This window comes from Leishmania major, chromosome 35 (genome assembly GCF_000002725.2).
Source record: "Leishmania major strain Friedlin complete genome, chromosome 35".
NCBI classification, from domain to species: Eukaryota; Euglenozoa; class Kinetoplastea; order Trypanosomatida; family Trypanosomatidae; genus Leishmania; species Leishmania major.
This window is the reverse complement of record NC_007284.2, coordinates 477,501-502,640: the sequence shown is the minus strand read 5'-3', so window position 1 is coordinate 502,640 and position 25,140 is coordinate 477,501. Positions and strand designations below refer to the sequence as shown.

Below are 25,140 nucleotides of genomic sequence, written 5' to 3'. Positions count from 1 at the left end.
AGCATGTCCGTTACGTTGTCTCTCTCTCTCTCTCTCATCGTGTGCGTGTGCATGAAAGGGAGCGCGCCATGAGGGGAGCGCAGGATGCCAGACCCGAGGAGCGCACTCGATTAGTGCCTACCACGGCCTCGCCCTCCTCTGCCGCCGCGAGCGGACGGAAAAAAGCCCCCTCGACCACTGCCACGGCCACGGCCTTCCGTGCGTGGCCACTTGCCTCGAGAGGACGACGCGTCACGCGACGAGTCGACCGGTGCGCCACCTCTGCCGCGGCCTCGGCCTCGTGCGTAGTTTGGCATCTCCAGCGGCGCATCGGGGTCTTCGCCTTCCTCGCGTAGGCGCTTAGAGAGGTTTGCCGCAATCGCCTTTCCCTCCTCATCGTTTATTTGCTCTGGGTTCAACAGAGAAGTGCTCTTCACGTTTCCGTAGCGTCGCGAGGTGCGGTCGGAGTCCACCTGGCGGAAGCCCTTCTGCCGGCGGCGCTCAATACAACGACGATCCCGCTCGTTGCTGTCCTTGTCGAGGTACGCCGCATAGCAGTTCATGGGGGCAATCATGTTTAACTGCCGATCATCGAGAGCCAAGATTTCCTCGACAGACAGTGTGAAATCCTCTGCAGGCACCTCACGGTACCGGAAGCCACCGCTGACGCCCGCGCCTGCGCCGTCTGACGCTGTTGCGCCGGCGTTGCGGTGCAGCTGATAGTATTCTTCTTCCTTCTGCTTCAGCGATGCTTGCAGGCGCTCCATCAGCTCCGCGTCGGTCTCGCTCTTCCCGGTAGAGGAGGCGATCAGGTCATTCAGCTGCTGCCGCTCCTTCTCCAGCTGCTGCAGTGCCTCTGACGGATAGAGGAGATAGAGCGCGTCAGTGGCACCGGCTTCTGATGAGGGTCCGAAGTTATCGTGGAAGAAGGCCTCGGTGCTCTTCCCTTTCTTCTTTGCCTTCGCCGCCGAGACGGCCGGCATCAACGACTGTGCTTCCTCCAGTGAGTTCGCCGCAAACAGCGCGGGAGCCTCGCCCGACCGGATGACCTCTGCCGTGCCATTGTCGTCCTCGCCAGACTCCTTGTCGAGCTCTTCGTCAAAGTACGCAATCTCGTCCTCGTCGACGTTCCTCTCGTCGTAGTAATCGCCGTCGAAGAGCTGCGCCATCTTGCGGTCGAACTCCGCCGGGTCGAATGGGGCATCGAGGTCTTTGTCCGACCACACCGCCTTCAGCTTGGCCAGCTGAGCCTCCTCGTTCTCATCCCCGCCAAACCTCGCGGCAGTCGCCGCTTTCAAGCCGGCGACGGACGCGATGAGGGCGCGCTGGTCTTCGATCTCCTTCCGCTTCAGGTGCTTCAGTCGCTTCAGCTCCTCGACCTGTTGGGCACGGGCCGCCTCTGCGCGCTCGCGGCGCCGCTGCCGCGCGTCCTTGCGTGTGGTATCCGGCTTGCGGAGGAGCCCCGTCGCGGCATCGCCGATGGGGCGAGGAAATGTCTGCACGTGCGCTGCCGACGCACCGCCGTTGGCCGCTCCCTCTTCCGATTCTTGGTGGCGGTACTTCTTCTCTTGGTACTCCCGCTCCCACACCTCCGCATTGTTGAAGAAGGCCTCGTCCTCCTCCTCGCGGGCGAGTTGGGCGAGGCGGTTGTAGTATGAGCCGGCCGACTCGTCTCCTTCGGCATCTCCGTCGCTGTCCTCTGCCTCCTCGCCACTGTCGGCGCTGGCTTTGTGCGCCCTGCTCTTCTTCCGAGTCGCGCCAGGGCGCCAGAGTTCCTGGATGAAGAAGTCGCGCAGGAACGCTTCACTATCAGTTTCATTACCATCGCCATTGGTGCCCTGCTGCTGCTTCTTCCCACTCTTCTTGGCAGCCGCAGCGGACATGCTCAGCGCGAACGCCTCCACCAGCAAGCGCTTCTCTTCCTCACTGGCTCCGCGCTGCTGCTCGTCTTCGTCTGCGCCGTCCTCGTCGCTGTCGGACGCCGCTGGTGCTGACGCGTATGCGGGGGCGGCGCCGCGGACCACTTCAAAGGTGCTGGTGCTGTCCTCCACATCGCGCAAGAAAGCGGCGCGGAGCCTCGCTTCCTCTGCGTTCTGCGGTCGCAGCTTTCGCAGCCCGTCGCGCTCGCCTGCCGCGTTGGAGTCGTCCACCACCGCATCCTCCGACCCAGCAGTGGCCTCGAGGGCACGCTTGTACTCGTCGGCGAGTGTGAACTTGCTCTTGCCAGCGGCTTTGCTCCGCTTCTGCGCCACGCGTCGCTCGAAGACGTCAGTGTTCACACGAATCTGCTCCTCCGCAGGAGGAAAGAAACGCTGCTTGAGGAGCTCCTCCTTGGGCAGTAGGGCTTCCGCAGTGGGCTCGGAGTCGGCTGGTGAGGAAGGGGAGTCCTCATCGTGGGCAGCAGAAGCCGCTGCCGCCGTTTTGCCCTTCTTGGCGCTACTGCTGACGCGGAGCGGCACCGTGGCCTTGCGCACGGCCAACAGAGCCTTGGCGAAGCTGAGGTTGTTCTCATGAGTGAGGAGCACAGCATCGTCGTCTTCCTCGAACTCCTCGTCATCAGAACTGTCCTCCTCACCCTTTTCGTCGTCGTCACCGTCGAAGCCGAGAGCGGCGGCCTTGCCGAGTTTTCCCTTGTATTTCTCCGTCAACGTGTGGAGCTCCTGCTTACGCTTCTGCTCTTCGTAACGCGCCGCGTACGCTTTGTTGATATGCAGCCCGACGTCCTCGTCGCTGCTGTTTTCCTCGTCGTCACAACCCTCAGCGCCCCCAGCCAGCAGACGCTTCTTGCCGTTTGCTTCTCCGTCCTGGACTCGCCGAAAGGAGAGGCCCTGCACGTGTGCTGTTTTGCTGGCGGCGCCGTCTGCCTTGCCACGCGCGTATGCTGGCGCGAGGGACGCGGCCGTGGACGGTTGCCGGCTCGACTCCCCCGTTGCTGGCGTGATCGCATCTTTCGCTTCTTCCTCTGTCTCCGCGTCGGACGAGGAGTCGCTGCCGAACAGGTCCATCTTTTCTGCCCTGTGCGGCACCGCGGTCGACGACGCCTTGACAGTGGGCGCGCCCGATGGAGCGAGCGGATGTGCACGAGGCTGCCGGGCGCGACCGCTCTCCGCGTGCGGGTTCTTGCGACGCTCCCGTTCTGCCGCGGCTGTCATCTCTCGCGCGAGCGAGTCGCCGCCACATTTGTGCCCTTCGCCATCACTCGAGGACGAGTCGTCCGAGTCGAACACGATACGGTGCGGCACCTTCGCTGAGGCAGAGGAGGACGAGGTCGTGGGCGGCATGTGCTTGCGAACGCCTTTGCTTTCTCTGCAGCTAAACCGCATGTTTGCGTTGAAGTCTGAGTGCGGCGGCGGTGGTTCTAAAGCCGAGTCCCCTTTCGATATATATCCGACACGCACGCAGCAACAAATAGCGCAGTTGCGATTGGCGGTGGTGTCCACCTGAGGAGAAGGCCGTGAAAGAGGAATGCGTGCGAAAGAAGGAGAGACAAGGATATCTCTCTCTATATATATATACATAGAGAGAGAGAGAGATGCGTGCATATGCTTGTGCGCGTCACAGAGATGGCCGCCGCAGCACAGGAGGAGAAGTGCGAAGAGGGGAGGGGAGCGCATTCGACCCCAAACTCTTCTTCTTATGCCATTGACCCCCCCCCCCCCACAAACACAAAACACTACCATCACCACCACCACACATGTACAGACCGACAGACCCACGCAGATAGAGAACCAGGCGCTACAGAGCGAAGCGCTGATGCATGTGCGGCTGCAGGTGTATGCGTGCCGGGGTTTGCATGGTGTTCGTTTCCGGCCCGGTAAACGCTTTGTTGCTTTCAAAAGAGAAGAATGGCGATTAGCGCCATCATCATCTCCGTCATCATTGGCGAGGGAGGTCTGCTCAGCCAGACACACTGGTGCGCACTTTGCTGCTGCTGAGGATTGCAGTGCAACGCAGCATCCAGAGTAACACGCCGCAGCGGTCGAGAAACACGCCCTCCCTCTGTCACAGACACCGGAATAGATGTACTCTTGTTTGACTTCGTGAGGGTCTGTACGGTGGTGCGCCGCGCGAAACGCACCCGCAAAATGACTCCGCCGCCTCCCTCCGTCTTCCCTGCGTGTCGTATCACGCGGATAAGAGGACACACAGGTAGAACAAGAATGCAACAACAGGGAGAGGACGACAGTTTACGAAGGAGGCGCGCAACACCGTGAAGAGAGAGAGAGTGTGTGTGTGTGTGGGGGGGTTGGTTGGTTGGTTGGTGCGTCTCTGTGTGTGTGTGTATGATCATACGTACACACGCCGACCGAGAAAAAGCGGTCACATGACCACGACCGCACCATCCTCATACACATATCTATGGGGAGCGCGAAGGAATCAGAGGAAAGGGTAAACCGAGCACCGTGAGTGGACGCTAAAGCAGCGGTGCATGCGCGCACCCCCTCATGTACGCACACGCCGAACAGGTGCATCTCTAGACAGATGCCCACCGAAAGAAAAAGCACAACACACAAAACGAACAAAAAAAACGAAACAAAACACACACGTTGACCTTGTATTCGTTGCTGTTTCGTTGAAACGCTCTACTGCTTCGTCAACCGCGTCCACACGGCCATGTAGAAGCTCAGCACCTTGTCAATCATAGTGAACTGAATGCCGTAATAGAAGGGTGAGAGAGACGAAAGAGTGCGCGCCATGAAATCTGCGCTGTCGGCCGCTGATGGAATGCCGCCTTGCGCGACGGTTTGTGCAGCGCGCTGCTGCACCGCCGCAATGGCCGCCGTCTGCCCAGATGCCGTCAAAACACTAGAAGACAGCACAACCACCTCCTGCGTAATCGTGCGACCGGCTCGACGCAGCACCGTTACCAGTGGCGGCACGCCTTCTTCGTCGGCATCTCCTCCATTGGTTGCGTCGCTGACCGTTACGGTTGGGCTCACCAACTGCAAGGCGTACCGCCACAGATTCGCCCATGACAGTCCATCACTCGCATCCGTCATGACCGCGTATGTTTGAAGGAGTCCCGTGAGGTGCAGTGTCGCGCGACCGCGCAACAGTTCCACCAACACGCTAAGCGGATGATCAATGAGCGACTGAGCCACAAGAGAAGCCACGACGCGGTACACGATGGCGCGAAGAATGGCCAGCCGCATGGCATGCTCCCGCTCGGCTTGCCACCGCTCACGTCGCTTACGGCGCTCGCGGCGCTCTCGCCGCAATCGACGCTGCACATGCTCCACGCGCTTCTCTGCCGAGAGTGTAGCCGTCTCGCCAGCCCCGCCCCCACTGGGAGCGGTGGTCGCAATCGACATGCTCAAACTCTGTTGAGAGCGCGCTTCCTCGCTAGCACCCGAGGCAAGCGACGCGCGATCGTCATCGCCCTCGTCATCCTCGTTGTAGTCATTGTCCTCATCGTCGTCCGACCACTGGGCATAGCGGCGCATGATGAGGTACTCGACTGCCTCGAAGACAGTCAGCACCGCCCGGTCCACCAGCTGGCTCGCCAGGGGCATCAAGAGCTGCTGAATCGTTACACCCACTGCGCTAATCACGAGGCCCCGGACGGCACCGGCTACCGTGAAGAGAACTCGCGGCGGCGGCGACGGCAGCAGCGATGACGCGTCGCCAGCGTTGGGAGTCGCACCCCAGGAGAGCAGCAGCGGCACGACAATACTCAGCAGGAAGGGATCAAAGACAGCGTGGGATACAAGTCTTAATCCCCAGCCTAGCAACCGCCGCCGAATCCGCTTGCTGCGCAGTTGCCGCACCACCAGGCTCTGGTCGAAGAAGAGCTTCTCAATGTACGACTCCGTCGCCGCCAGCATCCATCGCATGAGGAGGAGGTGGGCCACGCGCGGGGCAGGGAGCTTCTCAAACCATCCTTCGGTGGGCAACCACGCCGCTACGGCTGCACCGGCGGGGCTTCTGCAAGTGCCGCCCCGCGTTTTCACTGTTTCAGGCGACGGCAGTAGGTCGAAGAAGCGCAGCAGCGGCAGAGTCGCCAGCTGCCGCTTCAGCTCACAGCAGTAGTGCACCATGGCTACTGGGACAGCGTGAATGACGTGGTCGATGAGGTACGCCGGCCGCGTCATGTTTTTCGCCCGCATGCGTCGCCACCAGCTCGTCGGAGACCACGCTGACGTTTTCGAGCCGAGCCGAGCCGCCTCGCCATCGCGAACGACGATAACACCGCTCCCAGTTTCGTCTTTGTCGTCGCCGTTGCCGCTTTGATGCGAGCGTGAGGAGCGCTGACTGCTGCTGCTGAGCCCACCACCGCTTCCGCTACGGTGATGACGATGCCGCGAGCGAGTCGCCACATCAGGCGCGCTAGCAGCGGTGCGCGAGCTCGAGAGACGACGGGAACTCAGCGGGGGCTTGCCGATGTCCCTGACAGGGGGCGGAGGGGCCAGTGGAGGGGTCAGACCGCTTGCTAACGCCGCGGTTGCCACCCGAGAAAGCGGGTGCGACGCCGAAGATGCCAGTGAAGAGCTCAAACGAGTGCTGCCGCTACCGAGGCCAACTTGGCCACCAGGAAGGGCCGGTGCGTGGCTGCGGGATCCATCGCTATGACTGCGGCGCACCCGACCGCCACTCGAGCCGGGCGCGCCTGTGATACTGCTACTTCCACCGCCCACGGACGCACGCCTCGACACGACGAGCGGTTCTTCAGCGCTACGCGTGCGGCGACTTGAGGACGCTGCTTGCACCCCTTCAGCTGCACGTCTGCTGCTCTTGTCACTCTCAAGGGAAGAGCGGCGGTGGCGACGCTGACCTGTTGGCGGCGCCGTAGAGTCGCTGTTATCGGAGCGGTGCCGCCGATGCGGACGCTCGCTCGACGGCTCACCTGCAGCGCTGCGCGCAGACCTTCGCGACTGGCGTGAGGACGCCACCGAGGCCGCGTCACCACCACCACCACCACCACCGTCACCGCTTTCAGCGCCAAACCGGCTTTCCGTAGCCCCTGCGTGGGAGCGCGAGCGGTGGTGCGTGCGGCGCACCACCGCAGTGTCAGGGTTGAAGGCGCTAAGGGCATGCCGCAAGACAGCGTAACTTACGCGTAGAACATTGAATGGGTGCAGAATGGCAGTGGTCGAGCCCGGGGTGAGGGGAAGGCCAAGCGTCTCCATGTTGCCTCGGTCCAGAGCCGTGTGTATCCGTGTACGCGTGTGCCTCCAGCAGGTATCCCGGATCGATGCATGTATCTATAGGTGCACACACACACACACAGAGGAGAGAGGAGGCGGTCCCCGTGGTGAGACGCACGAGGCGGCTATTAAAGAAGAGGGTTGTATGCGCGTAGACCTACGTGTGCGATTGTGGTGCTTGAGTCGCCCTCTGCGCACGCGCCGAGCAAAAGGCCCTGCCACCGTTTGCGTATGTGCGTTCGCTCTCATGAGCCAAGGATGCATGGATGGGAGCGGCAACAGCGCACAAGCCGAAGCGGTGCCGCATAGGCACAAGATAGGAGATGAGAGGGGCGCAGAATATAAAGAGGAGCGGCAAAGGCGAGAAGGAGAGATGTGACACTCTGTAGAGCGACTCTGAATGGAGAGCTACTGATGGGGCTGCAGGTGGATCTCTATATGCAAGAGACACGCGGGGGGTTCGGGCCCCCCTCCCTCCACACACCCATATACCCACACACACTTAGAGGCATGCACACAATGCGTGCAGGTGTGAATCTTTCGGTCCCGTTTTATCCACCTTTGACGTAGCCGTGTGGACTTATCGCCTTTGGTGTAACAATGCGCCCCTGATGACGAGGACTACCCCCGCGTAACATCACAGAGTCCAGCGCCCTCACTCTATGCGTGGGGACGGCAAGCGGCCCCTCCCCCTTATCCCTGCCAATGCCGAAGCACCTCTGGCGGTGACAGGGTCAAGCACCCACGACCCAAAGAGCGGGGGAGGGGGGCCAGCGCGATTCACTGCTGCCGATGCCGGCTGGTCAGGTTCTGGACGGCGTTGAACCGGAGCGACCTGCCACAGCGAACATGCCTGTGCCATCCACATGATAGGCGAAGTTTGAGCGTGACTCGAGCGTATCCCACACCCGGCCGTCACACTGCCTGATGGTGCGGGGAGCCCTGAGCGGCACCCTGAGGGGGCAGCATTTGGGCCAGAGGCCGTGCCTCGATGGCTGGGTCGGCGCGCTGCTGCACTGGCTCGTGTCTCCGGCTGCTTTGCACCAGGTGAAATGGGCCCCTGTGGTAGGGCTGGGGGCAGCCGAGTGGCGTCGGACTCCTGCTGCACGGCAGAGAAATGGACACGCGTTGAAGAAGAAAAGCGAAACACCGCGCGCTGTGCTCCGCATCTTTCGACTCGCGCTCTTCTGTCCACTGCCCTACCATCCAAGCATTCGCCGTCGTGACGTCTGCGGAAACGAATGAGAGGCGGGGTGAGGGAGTGAGCCGCAAGGACGAAGTGAGCTCTTTATGAAGATGTGCTGCACCCCCTTCACACTGCCGCCAGTAGACACACACACACACACACACAACCAAAATGATCAATCTGAGATGTACGCACACCAACACACGAGGGGACACAGCGGCGGCTACATGGATGCGGCCACACGTCGGCCATTCACGTATGCACCATTTAGCAGCTGCACGGAACGGAGCGCATGCGGCTGTTCAGTGAACTCCAGCACCACCATTCCGCCTGGGCCGTTGACATCGTGCAGGCCGGGGAGGTAGAACGCGGGGGTTGCCGGCTGCGGTGGCTGCGGAAGCGGCGACCCGTCCGGCAGCACGCCTTCGTCGTTCTCTTTTGCCTCCTTGTGCATCTGCTGACCCACCGCTTCATCCTGCAAGATACCGCTGATCGTCTCTATCCCATCGCCCAGCACGCCCGAGGCGGCGCTGCTGCCGTCAGCGTCGGGGAGCACGCCCCTGCATCTGCCCCCGCCACCGATGATGGAGGGCTCGCACGACAGCACGCCGATGAGTGAGGTGTCGACGCTGTGAAGGGTGCTACTCATATTCGCTGGCGGGTCAGTGAGCACCCCAGACGACGACGCTGAGCTCGTGATGGTGCTCTTGTTTGATGGGAGCGGCGCATGGAGCGGCTGCTGGTGCCGAGGCTGTTGCTGTGCAGCGTGGTTGTGGCTTACTGCGGCGTGAAGCATCTCACGCGCCGGTCGGCGCACGCGCCACAGCTTTGCACCATCGCCCAGCAGCTGCGCCACAATCGAGCTTAGGTGCGAGGCCGTCACCGAAAGATCTACCCCGCAGAGAGCGACGCGGTAGAGGTTGGACGGTGGAATGATGTCGGGCAGAATGCCCATGTTTGCCGCAGCGGGGTCGTTGTAGAGGGACTCGTGCGATGCAACAGAGCTGTTGTCGTCGCCGTCCTCATCGTGGGTGTTTGCCGTCGGAGCTACGGAGCTGGGCGGGCGTCGTCGACGGTGCTGCTGCTGCTGCGGCTGCTGGCGAACGCCGCTGCCGTTTCCATCGTTGTCGTCGGTGGCGCTAAACCGGCTGCGATTCTGGCGGCGCACGAGCATGGGCGGTGGAGGCATCTGCACAAGGCCGTCAGGACCGATTCTGAACTCCATCGCCGCTGCCGCCGTCCGGCTGCCTGATGCATCGCGGCGGTCCAGAAAGCCCAGAAAGCGCTTCTGCTGGTCCACGTCGTACGCAAGACTCGGCATGCGCTGACGACCGCGACGGGAGCTCCAGTCCACTGTGCTGCTCTCCGAGTAAGTTGGACTGGTCGCACTGTTGCCCGCCTGGAAGCGATCCCCGTAGGCGCGGCGATCGCTCAAGCTTGCTGCAGCGTTGCCACTCACGCTGCGACTCACCTCGTCGACGCTCTGTCGACCGTCACGACGATACTTGCGACCTTGCTGACGACCGTCGTCGTCGTCGTCTGCCGCCGCAGTGTCGCGATACCGCTTCCCTTTCTCTCGTCTTCCACGCCGGTCGTCTATGTTATCTTCTTCACTTCGACTGCGCTCCCAACGCTGCTGGCCGTCGCGCTGCCGACGAGAGAGACGATTATCGTCGAAGCTGCCGTACTCGTCGTCACTGTCGCTGTGCTCCGGTCGCGGGCGGTGGTGAGACCGTAAGACACGCTCCGACCGCATGGCCTCACTGCTGTCTTCCCTTCTCTCCGCGCTGCCTCGGTGATGGTGGCGCGAGCTGCGATGTCGGTGGTGATGGTGATGCTGGCGGTCAGCGAGCGAGTCGCTGTCGCGGCGCCGGCGACGATGCCGGTCGCCGTAGTCGCCTACGTCGTCATCGTCGTTACGCCGGTCAGACTGACGGCTGCGATGGCGGCGCCACGACGATGCATCGCCGCCACCGCTTTCGCTTCGCTTACCCATTAGTTGGCACCTGTTTTGACTCCGTGTTGTCTACTAAGATTTCCGCCGTGGCTGGGTGCTGGTGCTACTCTGCTGCTGCTGTGCCCCAGCCAGGTTTCGCACCCCCTTTTTGAGTACGCGCGAAGGCTGCCCCGCGTGTGCTCTGGAAAGTCGACCTCCTCGCACCTGAACAAGGCTGCTTGTGGATGCGGAGACAGCTGAGCGGGCGGGTTAGGTGGGAGGGACAAGGGAGAAAACACCCAATCTTCGTTTCTTAAAGCAATGTGGAGGTTGCGATTGACAACGGCAGGCACAATGCTTGTCGCTGATAGAAAGCACACAGGAAAGCAAAAGAGAGTGAGAGAGGGAGAGAGCGCGCGCGGGAGACGGTGGCTTTGGTGTAGAGGCGGCAGAAGGTCCGACCGGGAAGAGGTGCGCGAGGGGGTGGGGGCCAGAGAAGAAGCTCGCGTAAAGCGAAGAGCGCAAATCCAAGTCCCGTGCCCCCCCCCCCACAGAGAGGCTCACGTGCGGGTGTGTGTGCAGCACTCGGACTACCCAGTGCTCCTTCTCTTCGCCAGCATTTGTTGAGCTCTGATGACGAGGAGCATCCCAGCGTGGCATCACAGGGTCGAGCGCCTGCGTCGTAAAGGAGGGAGGGAGAGAAGAGGGCGGTGCGATTCATTACTGCTGCTGCGGCTGGCCAGGTCCTGGACGGCGTTGGGTCGGGGCGACCTGCAGAGCGATAGGTAGGTGGATTTTGGTGGTGAGGTCGTGCTCAGGTGGCCGTGTCGGCATTTTGCTGCAATGCGTGTTTACCACTGCTTTGCGCCACGCGATGAGCCATGTGGCAGGGCTGGGGATAGAATGGCATTGGAATCCTGTAGCACGGGCAGAGGTGACCGTTCTCGAAGAAAAAAAAAGCACGTGCTGCGTTCCAGAAGAGCTGCGAGCAAAGCCCTTGACGGTTGCGGCGATGAATGCATCTTTTCCCTTTTTCCTTTTTTGCTGCCGGGAAGAGGGAGTCGAAGCACACAGGCCACATCGCAGGGACACCGGCACACGCGCTTCTTTTCCGTTTTACTGGCGTTTGTGCGGCGTGCGTGTGTCCCTGCCTCTCTGCAAATTATATCTGGTTTTGCGCGAGAGTCACTGACCGACGGACCGGAGTAAATAGTGATGGCAAAAGTGAAAGGGAGCGGGGAGGGGGTGATGGCGGTTGAAGGATGCGAGAACATGAGCAAGCGAAACAAGCAAACAAAAACGATGGCGACAGCAAAAATAAAGGAAACAAACAAAGATATGACAACACCACCCAACGAGGAAATCGTCGAGACACGGGAAAGATGCGCGTGATGAGTACGCATAGTTTGTACGTGGAAAGTCAGAAACGCAGAGCAAAGGAAGCACTCACCGAAATAATACATATCTATACATATATATCTATATATGTGCATATATATATATATATATATGTATGTATGTATGTAGATATATAGAAGGCAAAGCGCACAGAGAGCATCACCGCTACCGGAGCAGAGCAGGTAGGTAGCGACTTGCACAACGAACACTTCAACGTCACCCCCTCCCCCTCCAACCACCACCGCAGCCACACACAGACGGATATATGAAGGAGGGAAAACGCTGATTGGAAACAGGAGCAGTGCGTCGCTCCGTTGCTGCAAAGCGTTTCATGGATGCAGTGCCACGTGGGAGGCGGAGGGGGAGGGGAGCAGTAGGAGATGCGAGAAGGATAGAAATATGCGAGACAGGGACCAGGTCGATTCAGCGAAGGGTGTTTACGTGCTGTCTAGTGTACATGCGCACTGACGCAACGCAAGCACGTTTGCGTCTGTCGCCATTTTTCACTTCTATTGCACTAACTCTCTGCCCTCGGCACCATCGACGATTTGTGCGTAAGGGAAAGATGGTGATGGTCTTTACGCGTCACCACTCTCACTTCTCGGCACTAGAGCACATGCGCGTGCTTTTCCGCGTGTGAGCATACGACAGAAAAAACAAAGGGAGAGTGAGCGAGGATTCAGGGAGACACGAGAGCCAGCGCAAAGCGAAAAAAAGTGTACAACGGCATAATGATAGAGGACCGAACACGCACAGGACCCAAAGTACAACAAACACACACAAAAAACCGGAGGGAGGAAGGTGTGTGTGTGTGTGGGGGGGTTACGGGTGGTGTTGATAACAACAACGTGATGCGTGATTTGAATCGCCGCAATTTTGCCTTTTTTCTTCTGTGAGCAGCGCAGACAAACTCACGCGCACCGCGATCCCTGCAAACACCTGTCTGCCTTTTCAAGCTGTGCTGTGTGCGTGCGTGTGTGTACGTTAGTTGTAACGAGGTGTAAGACGTTATAAGCTGATGATTGGGCCCACAACCCTTCTCCTCTGCCCAAGCGACAGCGTGTATGCACAGCCGGAGTACTGCGATCCACTTGCTGAATGGCGGTGAGGGAAAGCGAAAGAGGTCTGAGAGAAAGGCGAACAGCATGACGACGAAAAAGGGACGCAGCGACGGGGAACGAGGGAGGGAGCAAGACGGGGGGGGGAGTGGTGGTGGTGGCGGTGGTGGCCGGTTATCACTTGCGCAAAGCGTCGGGGCCCACCTTTGCCTTCATGTTCATCACAGCTATGCGCGCGGGCTTCGCCTCCTTCACCGGCATCGAGGGCTTGTAGGAGGTCACATCCCCCTCCTGGTCTTCCTCGGCGATCACGTTTGCCTGCAGCTCCGCCAACTCGGCATGCATGCGCTGCCGCTCCTCTTTCGAGATGTCCGACGTGTGCTTCGAGCGGTGGCCGAAGAAGTCTTTGATATTCGAAAGGAAGCTCCCCGTACTGTTGCTGCTGCCCTTGCTGGGGGATCCCCCACTGGACGAGGAGGCCTTGATCTGTTGACCATCCGGGCCGGATAAGGGTGACATGGTCGTGACTTGGGCCTTGGCCGACTGCGCAGCGGGGGCTTTGATCTTCAGAGAGAGCTGCTGCGCCTGCACAAGGCGACGGCGTGGGTCTGACGCCGGGACGGGCCGCGAATAGCCGTGGGCAGTGAAGAAGGGGTGTCGCAGAACCTCCTCGGAGGTGATCCGCTTTGAGGACTCTTGGTCAAGCATCTTCAGGATCAGGTTCTTCGCCTCTGCGGAGATGGAATCCCAGCCGTGATTTGGGTTGAAGAGGACACCGTGGTCAATCCTGCGGAGGAGTTCGCGGCGGTCCTGCCCGGTGCGCACCTGACCATGGAACGGCGGCCGGCCGCAGAGAAGCACGTAGAAGACTACACCGGCAGACCACACATCCACGCTCTTGACAAGTCGCTGGTTTGTACAGAGCGGCTTGGCACCTTGCTCTTCAATGCCGCGGATCACCTCAGGCGCAATGTAAAAGGATGTACCACACGGCGTACTGCAGACGTCCCACTCCATAACAACTTTGGCAAGACCAAAGTCCGCGATTTTCACCTCCACATTCAGCTGCTCCAGCGGGATGCTGTTGATGTCGGACATCACCTGGAGTCCCTCCACGTGCGGCACCGACTCGGAGTCGTCGTTGGCTGCGTTTTTGGCATCACTCTTGACGACGACGTTGATGAGGATGTTCTCTGGCTTAATGTCACGGTGCACAATACTCTGCTCGTGCAGGTAGGCAATACCAGACATTAGCTGGTGCATGATGGCGCGCGAGAGGCCCTCGTTGACGGTTTTGTTGCGTACAATAAACTCAAACAAATCTTCGTTCATGAGGTTGAGGGCGAAGTAAACCTTGTCAGGGGTCTGCACCGCCTCATGCAGCGTGATGATGGCGGGGTGGCAAGTGCGGCGCAGAATCTCCTTCTCGTGCGCCACCATTTCACCCTTCTTTCCAACCAGCGCCGAACGCATCATCACTTTCAAGGCGCGTATCTCGCCGGTAGGAATGTGGCGCACCGCCAGCACCTCGGAGAAGCCACCTTTACCGAGGAGCTTGCCGTGATTGACGTCGTAGAGAGAGTTAATGTCGACTCCGTCCAGCGCCGGCGTCGCCGGGACGTTTACCCTGGGCGGCAGAACGGTCATGGTGCCTCAATCGTGCGCCTGTGAGAGGCTGCGTGGCGATGAGCAAATGAAGCAAAAAAAAACCGAGCAAAGGTGGGTGAGCATACACTCAAACACACACACACACACACGCACACACCCAACAACAAAAAAACGTATGCGTTCGGTGCGGTGATGGATGGGCGGGATGATAGTGGAGGGGCGGGGGCGGGAGCGGACCTGCAACAGTACCAACCGCGCAGAGGTGTAGAGAGCGACAGAGAAAGAAAGAGAGAGAGAGAGACAAAAAGATGCTATTGCGCGGTAAGGGCACGTGTGCGTGTATCTATCCCTGCGTGAATCCTCGCTCTCCTTCACTGGCGTGAGAGTGAGAGACATAAAGTGCAGAGGAGCGAGAATGGGCCTTGCCACCAGCAGCATACGTATGACCGGCTATTCCAAAATACGGAGAGGCGTGTGCGACCGTGCCGTTCGACACCGAGCCGCACGACTCAAGGTGCTGGCCCGGTACGGTATGCATCCATTTCCGGTTTGGCCCTCTAGAGAGCGCCGCCCCCTCCCCTTCCCGTTTTTTCAGCTTTCCTGTCTCACCAATCCCGTGTGTCACTCGTCTAACGCTGGCCGCTGGATAAGCGGGGGTCGCGACTAGGTCCCGTCGGCTGGATTATCAGCGGACTTGATAGAGCTGGCCGACATTAGGTAAGGGAGGTTTTCCATGCTTCGTTCGGCTTTGGTGCTGATGGAACGACACCGAGCACGACCCTTCCAAAGCGCGAATAGCGCGGCGTTGCCACCCACATGTTAGGTGGGCCACTGCTCCCGCAACAGAGAGGAAGGGAGAAGGATTCGAAAGCACAGACGACGGCCTGCAGCTCTGCCGCGTTGATGCTGTCGGCAGGGGGGGGGGTCGACTCCCTCCTTCAGCGTGATCCGATCACAGCAGTATTGTTTGATGCGTTGATTAGCACACACACTCACACACGGCTTCTCAGTCCTCCAGCCTCGCAGAAGTGTTAGAGGTCGAGCATAGCAACCGAGCTGGGCAACAGCTGAATCGTTTGCGGCTTGTTATTTGGGCAAATGAGCGTGCACCCTTCATCCAGGTTCCTTTTTTTTGGCGCACTTGCCAGCCGGTCTGCTTGTGCGTCACCCTCGAGGAGGATTCGTGACCATTTGGAGAAGAGCCGTCGGGCTGCCTTAAGCGACCACCAACACACATGAGTTCGAATCATCCAGACACGCACAGCAAGCCATAATCCTCTGAAGAGGCGTGCGAGTTGCACCATCGTCGTGCTCTGTGACGGGCCGCTTCGCTGTTCTGTAGCCGATGCCTCTCCTCGAGAAACGGATTTCGCCCTGTGGCCAAAACTGACTGCGGCAGACGTGCATGCGCATGAGACGTGATCCCCCCTCCCCGCCCCATTGAGGGGTGACGGAGAGCTCTCTGGCGGCGTTCGCCACGCTTTTTACCGCTTGAGACTGCCCTGCCGCCTCGATCTGGACGATCCGCACGTCGACCGTTCACGTTCGGGTTGGGGCAAAAGACGCGTAGAATGGGGTGCCCAGCAGCTAAGCCTGTAGCCACCTGCCTAATTCCACACCTCACACTCGAACCCGTCGGTAGGGCATCGGAGCTGCAAGATCCGGTCGGTGTCCGTCTTCAAACAGAAAAACGGTCGCAACTCCACTGGGATAGGCACCTAGAAACGAGGAGCCTGTAAGGTCCGTGCCCCCCCCCCTCGCCCTGATCCCATGCGGAGCACGTTCCCATGAGGTGGTGTTTAGATCGAGTCCGGCTCCGCAGCCCTGAGACGCCATCCACTTCTTCGTCGGGCCAGAAAATGAGGTGCCTTGGTAGACATCCAGGTTTCTCATCGAGCACCGTGAAGGCGGAGCCCGCCACTTTGAGTTCTGCTGTCGAAGGCTTCGAGACCTCCGCAGCCGTTAACGTGGCGACGTCTGCAGCAGAAAGGGCCGCGGGGGCATTCGCCAGCGAGGCTCCGAAGTGCCTGCAAGCGTTTTTTTTGTTTTCGGCTTTGCCAGTTCCATTGCTGCCCGTGCACGCAACAGGTTTGATGCACGCTTCTTGTGTCCCCGGCGACTGTAGGGGCTCACGCCTCATCCATGAAAGAGGGCGGGTCAACGATCCGACCCCGAGGTGACGCGCCACCTGCAGCTGCTCCCCGGCGTATCGCTCTGCCCGATCCCTCAGGCAGCGTAACGTTAGGAGCGTGCTTTTCGAGCAGTGGCACGATCGAAAGAAGGGGTCTGGATTTCGGGAGGATCTGCAGTGCATGCGTGACCGCCCCCTTCACTTGATCTTGTGCGCTGAGTCGTCGCATGGGAGAGGGAGCACCCAGATCCTTGCTGCTGGCGACGGAAAGATGGACTCGTCCCGCCTCTTTTCCCGTATCGCTTCTGCGGTCCTCGCCGGCCAGCGTTGCCGTGCAGGAAACATGGTCGGTATCGAAAGAATACCAACGTCGGGTGATGTGAGGAAAGAAGCCAAACCGGAAGGATATAACACCCCAGTTCTAGCGGTGTATGCACCTCCATGAGTACGGAAGCGTCCAGGAGAGAAAACGAAATGAGGAGAGAGGGAGACTCGAGACTAAAGTGACGACCCTCCGACACACGCACACAAGCACACACAACGAGGATGTTATGTAAGAATCCAGAAGCGAAGGTACGCTGCCGCATACAGCGTACGCGTACGGGTGCATTTGTGTTTGCTCGCTACATCTTTGTTGTGCGCCGCTTGACTCGCTTCCTTTTCTGTTGCTGGTATCGGTGCGAACGCCGCTTACGGCACCGCCACCATCGGAAATCCGCAGGGAAATCAAAGGAAGGACGAAGAAAAAAAATAGATCGAGGCAAAGTGAGGGAGAGAGAGAGAGAGACAAAAAAGAAGGATGATGAGAGAGATATAGCAGCATGTATACTACCCGCTTCTCTGCAGGGGATGGTGTATGTGTGTGTGTGTGGGGGGGGGGGTAGCGCAGCAAGTGCGACGGGCTGACTCACTCTCTACCGACCGCCTCTCTACCAGCTGTTTGCTTTGTCTACTGCAGTTTTTCCTCGGACATCCGCATTCTTCGTCTCTTGTTGCGCACGTCTTCTCGCGCTTCTGCTCCCCGCCGTGGGGTTGTGCAAGAGAAACACACAGTTTAGAATTTTTTTTGTTTTCATATCTTGTTCTCTGCGGGAGTTACGACTCAATCACACACAGACAGACGAAGGCATACGCAACTCGCACTTCGCATGCAAGAGGGGCGAGGGAGAAAGAAAGGCAAACAACAACAAAAAAAGAAACTCAAGAAAGGCAGGACAGCACACACACACACACACACACACACACACACACACACACACACACACACACACACACACACCACACACACACACACACACGAGCGAAACAAACATGCAAAGCAGCTTAGCTGCCGAAGAAGACGAGTGAGTCCAGAGAGAGAGAGAGGGAGAGTGGGAGTGCGCAAGGTGACGCTGCGCACCACCTGCAGAGATGCGCTACTGACCCCCACTAACAAGTAAAACTTGCGTGGATACTGCACAAGAGAAGCGTGCGGCGGGGGTTGGAGTAGTAACAAGGGCTCTTCCTCACCAGTAACGTAGAAAACACACACTCACACACCAGAGAAAGAAACAGGAAAATACAGCCGTGTGTGTGTGTGTGTGTGTGTGTGTTTCGAGAGGGGACGGGTGCGGCGGCCAGAAGGGGCTGAGGCGCTTCGTTTCGTGAACTCAGGACCAAGCAAAGGAAGCAGTAAAATACACATGTGGACATCAGCAGGTGCGAAGCCGACTTTTTTGCTCTTTGGTGACCGCAGCTCTTTTTTTTAGTGTTGTTGTGTTTCGCTTATTCTTGCGTGCTTGCTCAATCCCTCCCAAATGTGTTTATGCCGTTTTTCCTCATCGTACTCACGTCTCCTTCTTTTGCATGTTGTCTTCAAAAAAATCAAGTTTTGCTGTTTTTTTCTTCGGATTCACTCCTCTCTCCACCAGTTCGAGCCTGCACTTCAAAACTCAGAAAAGACGTCAACCGACCACTGTACCCACGCACGCGCACACAATCGTACGTTGCACTCGTGCACATACACACACACACACACAAACATAAACACAGAGAGACACAAAGCAGGAAATCAAGGTAGAAGGGGCGGGGGCGGGCATGTCTCTGGGCATGTGGGGCGGTTTATGTATGTGCACCGACGCCTGCGTGAGCACATTAAAGTGAGCGAGCAAGAGAAAGTGTATGCGTATGGGGATGTGCTCCGGAACGCTCACGCCCCCAAAAAAAAGAGAGCAAGCGAACAGAGAAGCAAAAAAAAAACAAGGAAGAGGCCCCGCTGACGTCCGTGTACGTCCTGCTGAGAAACACACACACACACACACACACGCATCCACTAGAAACAGTCGCAGAAAACAACGGAGTTTCTGTTTTCCTTGTTGTGTCGTGTGTGGCGCATAGCTGGCCGACACTCGACACAGGGAGAGAACGAAACCAGCACGCCAATACATTGAACGTGGCCTGTCCCTCACGAAAGGTGTGTTTGAACGTGTGGCACGATGAAAGGGTGAAGGTGTGGAGGTGGGGGAGCAAAACAAGAGAACAACAACAACAGAGCTGAAATAAAAATAAAACAGAGAGAGAGGCAATCATGGCATGCGCAGGTAAAGCAAACAAGGACATGAAGCAAATTACAGGAGGAACAGAAAGCGCTCAAGAGAGAGAGAGAGAGAGAGAGAGAGAGAGAGAGGGTACAGATGAAGATGACGGCACGTAGGAGACGGTGTGTGTGTGTGTGTGTGTGTGTGTGTGTGTGTGTGTGAGGGATTAAGCCTGGGACGAAAGCAACAAAGGCAGGTGTGAAGGCGGTAACGGGTTGAGAGGAGGGGGAGGGGGAGGGGGAGGGGAAGGGAGGAAAATGAACGCAGCGTGACTGAGCAGCACGCGCGCACCAAAGAAAACGGAAACAAACAAACCCCCAAATAAAATATGAAAAGAACAGACGCAAACATACAAACAAGCCTCGAAAGATGAACGCTAAAATGGAGAGGAGGAATGTGAAGAGAGAAAGAGAGTGACACACACACACACGCACACACACAGGCACTCACATACATACACACACATGGAGAAGGGCGGATAAGATCGTGGAAGAACAATCAAAGGAAGAGAAAGAGAGGTGTGGTTAGGCAGAAGAACCCTCGAGTGAATGAGGGAAGAAGCGAGGAGGAAAGGTGCATCTGTTAGAACAAGAGGGAAGACAGAGAGAAGGGGTGGTGGCGGTGTGGTTGAGCCACATGATGGTAGGGAAGAAGTGAAAACCCACCAAAGGACACTCGAAAAGGAAAAAAGGAAAAGAAGTGAAAACACAGCAAGGGATAGAAGCAACAGGGCATCAGTGTGCTGTCATGCACGTGCTTGTGTTTGTGCGCGCGCGACGGCAATACGTAAGTGAGAGGGAGATAGAAAGCTGTTCATCGTTTCTTCTCCATCCTTTCCATGTTCGAAAACTATATAGAAAGGAAAACGCACACGGTATGCTATCGAGGCAGGCAGTTAGAGGAAGAAGAGGGGAGGAAGTGCTGGTGAAAGGAAGCGAGTGTCGAGCGAAAGAGCAAGCGAAGCGAGAAAAAAAATTGAAAGAGATCGAGAGAGAAAAAGAAGAAGAGGTAGCATAGTGTCAAGCCAACAACGCAAGGAACGAGAGACGGAACAGAAAAAAATGTGGAGCAAGACAGAGAAATCAGAAAGCACACACATACACAAAAAGGAAACATACAGTAAAAAAAAAACGCACAAACACATGAGCGAAGGGAGAACAAAGTCACACACACACATACACACACACACACACACACACACACACACACACACACAAACATCGTGTAGAGGGAGGGAGGAGACATGGAGAACTTACACCGGAGAGAGCACAAGCGCAAAACAAACCAAGGCACAAACAAACACGCGCGCACACACACAACAACAACAAACAAAAAGAACAAAGCAGCAATAACCAACAAAAGCCGAACTCTGTTGAGCCAGCGCGTAGATGTGAGATGCATAGAAGAGAGAAAGAGATAGAGAGGTGAAAGTGTAATGCAGAGGCAAATAACAAAAAACACAAAAAGAAAAGGGTTTAGTGAAAACAGCACCGGCAACGAGCGAAGGAGAGCTGCGAAACATCCACTTAGAGAGAGAGAGAGCATGCCAGGCAGCGAAAGTGGGCTACACGGAGAAAAGAAGACTTTTCATAAGAAAAGGGATGGAGAAGAGAGCAGTTTAGGCAAAAGGTCTTGAGGCAAGAAAAAGACAGGGCGGCACACACACGCACGCGCGAGAAAACAAACAAAAAAAAAAACATTACATGAAGAGCACCTCGACGACTCGTACAATGGAGTGAGAGAAAAAGGGGAGCCGATACACATAAAAACATCTCTGCCAAGAAGCACACGCACGAAAGCGAAGCGCTGCACAGTGACCTGCGTAATGTTCTTTTTTTTTTCACCTTATTGCTCTCTCCACCTTCTCTCCTTTTTTTGGTTTCTTTTCGTGCTTCTCCGAACTCACACTCCTCTTTGTTTTCGTGTGTGGATTGTCCGACAAGCGTTCTCCGCTGTTTCTTTTGTGTTTATTATTGATTTTTTGTTTGTGTGTATTCCTTCTTGCAGCCTCGATGAAAACGAAATCGTCATCTCTTTTCTGCTGTCGTTGTGCATGTGTGTATGCGTGCTTTTGTTATTGTCGTTGTCGCTGCTGAACTTATGCCGCGATCCGTCGTGCCGATGTCAATCACTCACAAAAAAAGTGTCCAACATCTGCCGTTTTCTCGTTGCTCACCCCATGCGTCTCCTGTCTCTGCGTGCGCGTGTCTAGTGTGCGTGAGGGGGTTTCCTTTTCTTTTTTCTTTTTTTTTTCTGTTTCGCTCTTCTTTTTTTTTTTCGTGCTTTGTATACCTATGTGTGCGGTCATGTGAAGGCATCGAGATGAAGGCACAGAAGAGGTGCGCGAAACACCCAAAAAAAAAACGAAAAAAAAAGGGAAAGGAAGGCCCCCTTTTTTTTTTCGTTTTTCTTCGCCCCCTCCCTCCTCCTCCTCCTCCTCCCCCAAAAAAAACAGAGAAGATAGAGGGGAGTATACGAAAAAGATGCGCGGCAGAGCGAGCAGAGGAGAGGAGGAAAGGGACAAGAGAAAGAACGAGAGAGAGAGGGGGAGGGGGAGGGGCACACACACACACACACACGCAGGGACCCCCCCCCCCCAAAGTATACGGGATCGGCTAGCAAAAAGAAAAAAAAACAGAGTGCAGGGAGATACCTTGAAACAGGACAAAAACGTCTCCGAGAGGCACACACACACACACACACGTACACAAAGAAAGAGACCCACAAGGATGGCTCGCGCTATGTATAGGTGAACCGGATTGAAAGGGAAAAGCATGAGGAGGGGCTGCTGACCTTTCAGGGAGAGAGGGAGAGGAGCGGGTGCAAAGGCCAGAGAGAAAGAGCTAACGAAGAACAAACAAGCATGCAAACTCACAGCAACAAGAGATGAGAAAGGACAAGGCCATCTTCGTCAAACACAAGCGGTCCACAAGAGGACACTCTAGAGTAGGGAAGCACAGTGAAGCAAGACACATGAGAGTGTGAGCAGCTGCGTAGAGTAAGAGCGGGAAGTTACATGGACGCGCGGTCATTCCACTAATAGGTGGAGAGGGAGGTAAACAGTGGTCATGACGGGCGAGAGAGAAGCGGAGGCAGCAGTGGACTTGACGAAAGAACAACACCCAGCCATAGCACACCCCGCCAACCAGACACACACACATACACATACACATACTCAATCTCCTCCGCTATTCTGTGTAACTCGTGCATCTTACTATTCTTCTCCATTCCCATTGATCTCGCATCGCTCTCTCGTTACTCTCTTGCATGCGTCGATTGTGCACCACTGCGTTTCTATACGTTTTTTCGGTCACCTAGAGAGCAAGAGACTGCTCTCTACCAGCCGGTTCAAGTGTCTCCCCTCTTCTCTGCTGACGCTTCACTCTATGGGTTCCTCTCTCTCGCAACTTCCCCTTCTCGCGCCAACAGCCCACATCCCTCTTCCCAGCGAGAACAGCCTTTTCGTATCTAGTACTGCACATTGCGTGCACGCGGGTGCGTAAGCACGTAACGACAATACCAAGTGAAAGCAACGAAAAGGAGATAGCGCCCCTTCACCTTCTCGCGCCGCTCCTCTTCTCCACAGCATGCAGCGTCGAGGGAGAGAAGGGGGAGGGTGAAGGCAAAAGACCCCCCCTACACACACACAAACTCAAGGGGGCTGATGGCCATGGATAAAAGAGAGCAAGGAATGCAAGAGTAGCTGCCGCAGCAAGAGCAGCGTGTAGGGGGTCACGAGGACCACAACCAGTGCGTTCGCTGCCTTCTTCACAGTCTTCTTTCGCTTCCCGACCGTCATGTATGCGTGCGCAACTTTCCGTGTGCTGTATGTCGAGCATGCACCCAGTCACCATCGGCTACATTCACCGTTCCTCGCCCTCCTCCTTCACGTTGTACTCTTTATTTTTTTGTGCGATCGACTCTCCTGTCAGCCCCATCGATCATCCGACCTTTCGGAGTCGAATTCTGAGCCACGAGAGAGTGAGTGAGAGAGCGCTGAGGAGAAGGGCGAAGATACGGAACGTTCTGGGAGAAGGATGAGTTGCCCACAGAATGCATGCCACATACACACATAAACATACACATACATCTTCGTAAAACACAGAGCACGTGTGAAGAAGCCAAGAAGCACCCATGAGCGTGAAGACCTGGCGCCACAAGAAAGACAAACGAAAAAAAAGATCGGCAGCGTAAAACGAAAGAAAAAGCAAAACAGGTAGGTCTTCGGTAAGAGAGGGAGAGAGAGAGAGAGAGAGAGCAACATGTGACTGACAAGCGACGGCTACATGCACTCACGTACACGGGTGTGTCTGCAAATCCAGCGTGTACACGGAGAAGAAAGAAGGGCGGGGGGGGGGAAAAGGAAGCGAACGACACGAGAAGGCGTAGAAATGAGTGAAAGAAAAGGAAACGCCTGATGCGCCTTCCACCCCCACCCCTGCAGACACACACACACACACACACACACACACCACACACACACACACACACACCACACACACACACACACCACACACACACACACACACCACACACACACACACACACACGCAGAGGGCAAAACAGGAAGCCGTAGAAAAAAAAAGGACACCAACGCCAGAAAGCAACAAGACAAAAACGAAAACAGAAAGCAGGAAGGTGACCCTCCAAAACAAGCAAACAAACAAAAAAGAAGGTGGTATCAGCAACGGCGATAATGGCAAGTGTCATGCATCCAAGTTGAGCATCTGTATGCGAAAAAGAAGGAGTTCAGGAGGGAGAAAGACAACAAACAAGAAGAAGGAAGGGGCTTGGGGAAGCCTGGTGACCACACGATGCTCCGATGTGAAAGCGCACACCAGACGCATATGCAGGCAAATGCTAAACACGACGACAACGGGGAAAAGAGGAGCCACACAGCAGCGACGGGGACGAGGCGGGGCGGGAGAAACAACCGCACCAAACAACACGGGATGGGTGGGGGGAGGGACAAGGACAGACAGCAAGGAAAGATAAAGAGCCAGTGAGAAGCGAGGGTGAGAGAGGCCCCGGAAGGGAAGCGCCCCGTTGCGTTCTTGTTTGCGTCTGTGTGCTTCTGTCGAGGAATGAGTAATCACCAATCTCATCCGCCACCCCCCACAGACACACAGACGAGACAAGGCAAGGGGTGATAGCGAGCCTCCTTCTCTGCCCTCCCCTTCCTCCGTAACCGATGCCTGGGTAGGGGAAGGGAGAGAGAGCGAGGAGAAGCGCCTCTTCACGAGTTTGGTGTGCGACTCCTACGTACATACCCACGGTACAACTACTGCTTCTATTCTTTTTTGCCATTTCGTGGACGCATACGTTGTTGCTTGCGCGTTTTTCACCAACAACTGCAAGAGAATGATAACACACACGTACACACACACACACACCCATTGGAGAACGTGTGTTTCTGCCAAACCCTCGAATACACTTCCACCGCTCATGACTTCATCATTTCACCGTATGGTCTTCGTTTTTTTGTGTGTTTCCACAATTTTTTTTTGCTGTCTTTTCGCTCGCTACGCTCCCCATTATTTTTTTTCGTTTTCGGTTTTGAGTCTCCCCTTTTTTCGTGGGCGCCTAATCGCATCGAACACCCCCAAATCCCACGCCTCAAGCGTATAGCTACCAAGCACAAGTGAAGCAAGCAACACAACACAGCACAGCACAAGACGTGCGCGAAACAAGCAATCAAAAAAAAAAGGAGAAGCGGCAGCAAAAGAGAGGTCAAACAGCAAACATAAAAAAAGGAGGAAAGTCAATTCTTCTTGCAAGCTACGATGGCAAACGCCCACGGACCATACATGTAAATCTACATCCACGAAGGGCCGCACGCGTTCGAATGAGTTCAGACATCCTGCGAGAGAGAGAGCAATGCCCGGTCTCTTGCGTGTTTTCATCTTATCGGTTCTTTTCCGTACAGGGTGCGTTTATGTCCGAGTGTATACGTTGTATGCGGTGGGGAAGCAGTAGAAAGGGGGAGCATCGGCGATGTGGCAGCGTCTGGGCGCACAGGTATGTGATGAGCAAGAAAGGGGAAGATAGACAGCACCAGAAATGGCGAGGAAAGAGAACCGAAAAACACACACGCACACACCCGAAAACAAAAGGACAGCAACA

General features: G+C 56.7%; 4 protein-coding genes across 4 annotated transcripts; all 4 read right to left on the bottom strand.

Moving 5' to 3' along the window:
* Positions 1-110: 110 nt before the first annotated feature.
* Positions 111-3,260, bottom strand: LMJF_35_1090 (conserved hypothetical protein; the record flags this gene model as incomplete). Its single annotated transcript, XM_003722455.1, has 1 exon — positions 111-3,260. The coding sequence occupies one exon, from the start codon at positions 3,258-3,260 to the stop codon at positions 111-113; it is 3,150 nt and encodes a 1,049-aa protein (XP_003722503.1).
* Positions 3,261-4,562: 1,302 nt separating this feature from the next.
* LMJF_35_1080 (conserved hypothetical protein) lies at positions 4,563-6,086 on the bottom strand (the record flags this gene model as incomplete). The annotated part of the gene is made up of 1 exon (XM_003722454.1): positions 4,563-6,086. One exon carries the CDS (start codon positions 6,084-6,086, stop codon positions 4,563-4,565), a length of 1,524 nt encoding a protein of 507 aa, XP_003722502.1.
* Positions 6,087-8,533: 2,447 nt separating this feature from the next.
* Positions 8,534-10,306, bottom strand: LMJF_35_1060 (conserved hypothetical protein; the record flags this gene model as incomplete). The annotated part of the gene is made up of 1 exon (XM_003722453.1): positions 8,534-10,306. The coding sequence occupies one exon, from the start codon at positions 10,304-10,306 to the stop codon at positions 8,534-8,536; it is 1,773 nt and encodes a 590-aa protein (XP_003722501.1).
* A 2,573-nt stretch (positions 10,307-12,879) lies between these two features.
* Positions 12,880-14,349, bottom strand: LMJF_35_1050 (putative protein kinase; the record flags this gene model as incomplete). The annotated part of the gene is made up of 1 exon (XM_003722452.1): positions 12,880-14,349. The coding sequence occupies one exon, from the start codon at positions 14,347-14,349 to the stop codon at positions 12,880-12,882; it is 1,470 nt and encodes a 489-aa protein (XP_003722500.1).
* Between the last annotated feature and the right edge of the window lie 10,791 nt (positions 14,350-25,140).